We start from the raw sequence: 3,258 nt of genomic DNA, 5'->3' as shown, positions 1-3,258 counted from the left end.
AAAAAAAAAAAGGTAATTTTAGGGAAAGGTGAAAAATGAAGAAGCAGAGATTCCATAAGGGCTAATACCACCCTATTCTGGTGGTATTTGATGCCTTCACTTTGCAGCTGGTCAATGTATCTGTCAATACCCAAGACCCTTAAGTGTGAGGGGCTGATGTGGGTGGTGTTTGGGTTGAAGCAGGAAGAAAAGGTAAAAGAGTAAGCTTTTCCTTTTCCATCTTGCTTAATCTCTAAGCCGTATCTTTATCATATCCTGATTCCCAAGTGTGCCAGGAACAAGAAGCTAATATGTCTGCCCGATTAACTATTGATAGGTGAAGTTGTTTTTCTGTCAGAGAAATATTTAGCTGAGAAGAGCAAGGCAGGTAGAGAGGCAAGAACTAAGGACAGCTGGAGAATGAGACACGACTCTGACTCAGGTCTGCTCTTTACTCCATTTATCTGTGAGCTTGGTTGGAACAAAGGTGAAAACAAGGCTCCTGATGTCTTGGAGTCTGCGTTTATGCTGTGAGAGGCATTCGTTGTCGACTTTAAGGTCTTATTTGACATTTCCTTCCTTAGGACATTTTTTACCTTAGTCTAGTTCTGTATTATTTGTTCACATTTTTTTTCCTGCCAATTGTTTACATTCTTATACCCTCTGAAGTTTAATCTCACCATTTTTGTATTTTGCTTTATGTAATTCACTAAGGTTGATACTCCTCAGTATTTTTTTGTGCAACATTTAAAAGATGAAGAGCTGAGGGGGTTTAGTTCTCAGCATTACTCCTCTAATTTGTAGTACTGTAGAGCTCAGGACTCATTTTCTCTAGCTGATCCCTCCTAAGCTAAGAACTTAGCCATTCTGTGGGTTAGGGAGACATGGTGCTCCAAGTCCTCGCCCAGCCACCATCTCTCCCACTGGACATTTTTTTTTTTTTTTTTTTTTTTTTTTTTTTTTTTTTTTTTTTTTTTGTAGGTTACAGCTCATGACATATCTAGTAACTAGTTGGACAAAGGCCTGAATGACTTTGAGTGAGGTTCCAGCTGACAAAAAAAGACCTCTTTTGGGCGCGAGCAGTCCCTGCTGTAGCGCAGTTCAGCCGGGCTGCGCACACTCGCAGACCGCAGGCCGTGGGAGACCGTGGAGGTCACGGCGCGGAGGCGGGGCGGGGGCCAGCATGGCAGCCTCCTTGGGGTTCCGAGGAGCAGCCTCCGGCCTCTGGTACTGGAGCAGCCGGCGGCGGCCCGTGGCCCGCCTTGCAGCGGTGTGTTCTAGGTCAATGGCTTCTAAGACTCCAGTTGGATTCATTGGACTGGGAAACATGGGAAATCCAATGGCGAAAAATCTCATGAAACATGGCTATCCACTCATTCTCTATGATGTGTTCCCTGATGCATGAAAAAAGTTTAAAGAGGCTGGTGAACAGGTAGCGTCTTCCCCAGCAGACGTAGCTGAAAAGGCTGACAGGATTATCACAATGCTGCCCACCAGTATGCATTCAGTAGAAGTTTATTCTGAGGCAATTGGGATTCTTAAAAAAGTGAAGAAAGGCTCATTATTAATAGATTCCAGTACTATTGATCCTTCAGTTTCAAAAGAATTGGCAAAAGAAGTTGAGAAAATGGGAGCTGTTTTCATGGATGCCCCTGTTTCTGGTGGTGTAGGAGCTGCTCGGTCTGGAAACCTTACGTTCATGGTGGGAGGAGTCGAAGACAAGTTTGCTGCTGCCCAGGAGCTGCTGAGGTGCATGGGCTCCAATGTGGTGTACTGTGGAGCTGTTGGGAGTGGACAGTCCGCAAAGATCTGCAACAACATGCTTTTGGCTATAAGTATGATTGGAACTGCTGAAGCTATGAATCTTGGAATCAGGTCAGGGCTTGACCCAAAACTGTTGGCTAAAATCCTGAATATGAGCTCAGGGAGGTGTTGGTCCAGTGACACTTACAATCCTGTCCTTGGAGTTATGGATGGAGTCCCCTCATCTAATAACTACCAAGGTGGATTTGGAACAACACTCATGGCTAAGGATATGGGATTGGCTCAGGACACCGCCACCAACACCAAGAGCCCAATTCTTCTAGGAAGCCTGGCTCATCAGGTATACAGGATGATGTGTGCAAAGGGCTATGCAAAAAAAGACTTCTCATCCGTCTTCCAGTATCTGCGGGAGGAGGAGACCTTCTGACTGTGCCCTCTGGACATGGACACTGTTGGGAACCAAACTCTGTCCTGAGCTTCCCACCAGCTCAGTCTAAAGTAATGGGTTTAATCAAAGGTCGTCTGTCTGCTTTTGATTGTCTACATTACAGTAATTCCTGGGAATTTTCACCCATTTTAACATGCTGCTGCTTTCATCTGTTTAGCAAACGCACCCGATGGTTTCCACTAACTAGCTCAGTTGACTTTTTTAAAAGTTTGATCCTTGAGCACCTTCAACAAAATTGAACACTCTGATCAGGATATTTTATTTACTCCACTTTGCAAATAAAACCAAATATTTTGTCAACAAGATGGAACCCATGGTTAAAAAAAAAAAAAAAAAAGAAATAAAACAGTTGTGAAGACAAATTAGAGGGAAATTTGTCCTGTTAACCACATGCTATTATTCCTTCATTCTGGGTTACTGACTTACTGTCCAGGGGTCAACAGCTTGTTGACATCTGTCTTCCTGTTTGATTGTTAGCAGTTTCTTTGTGTGCCCCTCCTGTTACAGCCTCCACACTCAGCCGGCTTGTTCCATATTTTCGCTTCCTGTATATTCTTACTACATGTTTTTGACTCCAGAAGAATGATACCTTTAGACTGTTTCAGAGCCAATGGTGATATTTCCTTTAGATAATTATTACATTATTCTAACTATAGTCATATTATTTTGGATTTAAATAAATTTCTATCCTGACAAAAAAGACCTCTTTTGGTTTGGTTCTAATGAGCTCCAAGCAGTGCCCATCTCTGGACAGAATGAATGGAGGACACCTACGTGGACAGAGGGGCTTGGGACACATGAGTACAAAGGAAGAATCTGAAGCTTTGTGTCAGTTGAGGGAGGAGTTGGGGAATGAGAAAAAGGAAGCTTGAGAGACACAGTGGAGCTAGTAATATCATGGTTACTAGGCAGAGGACTGCTCTCTTTGTCCAGCTATGAGGTATATGCTATAGCTGTTGAGAGAGAAGCCAGCAGGATGTATCCCCTTGTCCTTGGCAGCTCCAAAAGACCTAAAAATTGCAGAATATAATATAACCTTATTAATTCCACAAAGTTATTCTCATTAT

General features: G+C 43.2%; 1 protein-coding gene across 1 annotated transcript; it reads left to right on the top strand.

Moving 5' to 3' along the window:
- Positions 1 to 1,092: 1,092 nt before the first annotated feature.
- LOC129670778 (3-hydroxyisobutyrate dehydrogenase, mitochondrial-like) lies at positions 1,093 to 2,220 on the top strand. The gene has a single exon (XM_055599421.1). It carries the CDS (start codon positions 1,463 to 1,465, stop codon positions 2,168 to 2,170), a length of 708 nt encoding a protein of 235 aa, XP_055455396.1. The 5' UTR covers positions 1,093 to 1,462; the 3' UTR covers positions 2,171 to 2,220.
- The last annotated feature ends 1,038 nt before the right edge of the window (positions 2,221 to 3,258 follow it).

The sequence above is a fragment of the Psammomys obesus genome, unplaced genomic scaffold, assembly GCF_907164565.1.
Source record: "Psammomys obesus unplaced genomic scaffold, mPsaObe1.curated_primary_1811, whole genome shotgun sequence".
NCBI classification, from domain to species: Eukaryota; Metazoa; Chordata; class Mammalia; order Rodentia; family Muridae; genus Psammomys; species Psammomys obesus.
This window is presented reverse-complemented; position numbering and strand designations above follow the sequence as displayed.

What these genes read in the sequence shown, in the direction of transcription:
- LOC129670778 (XM_055599421.1), top strand. Translation starts at nt 1,463, where the DNA reads ATGCTGCCCACCAGTATGCATTCAGTAGAAGTTTATTCTGAGGCAATT.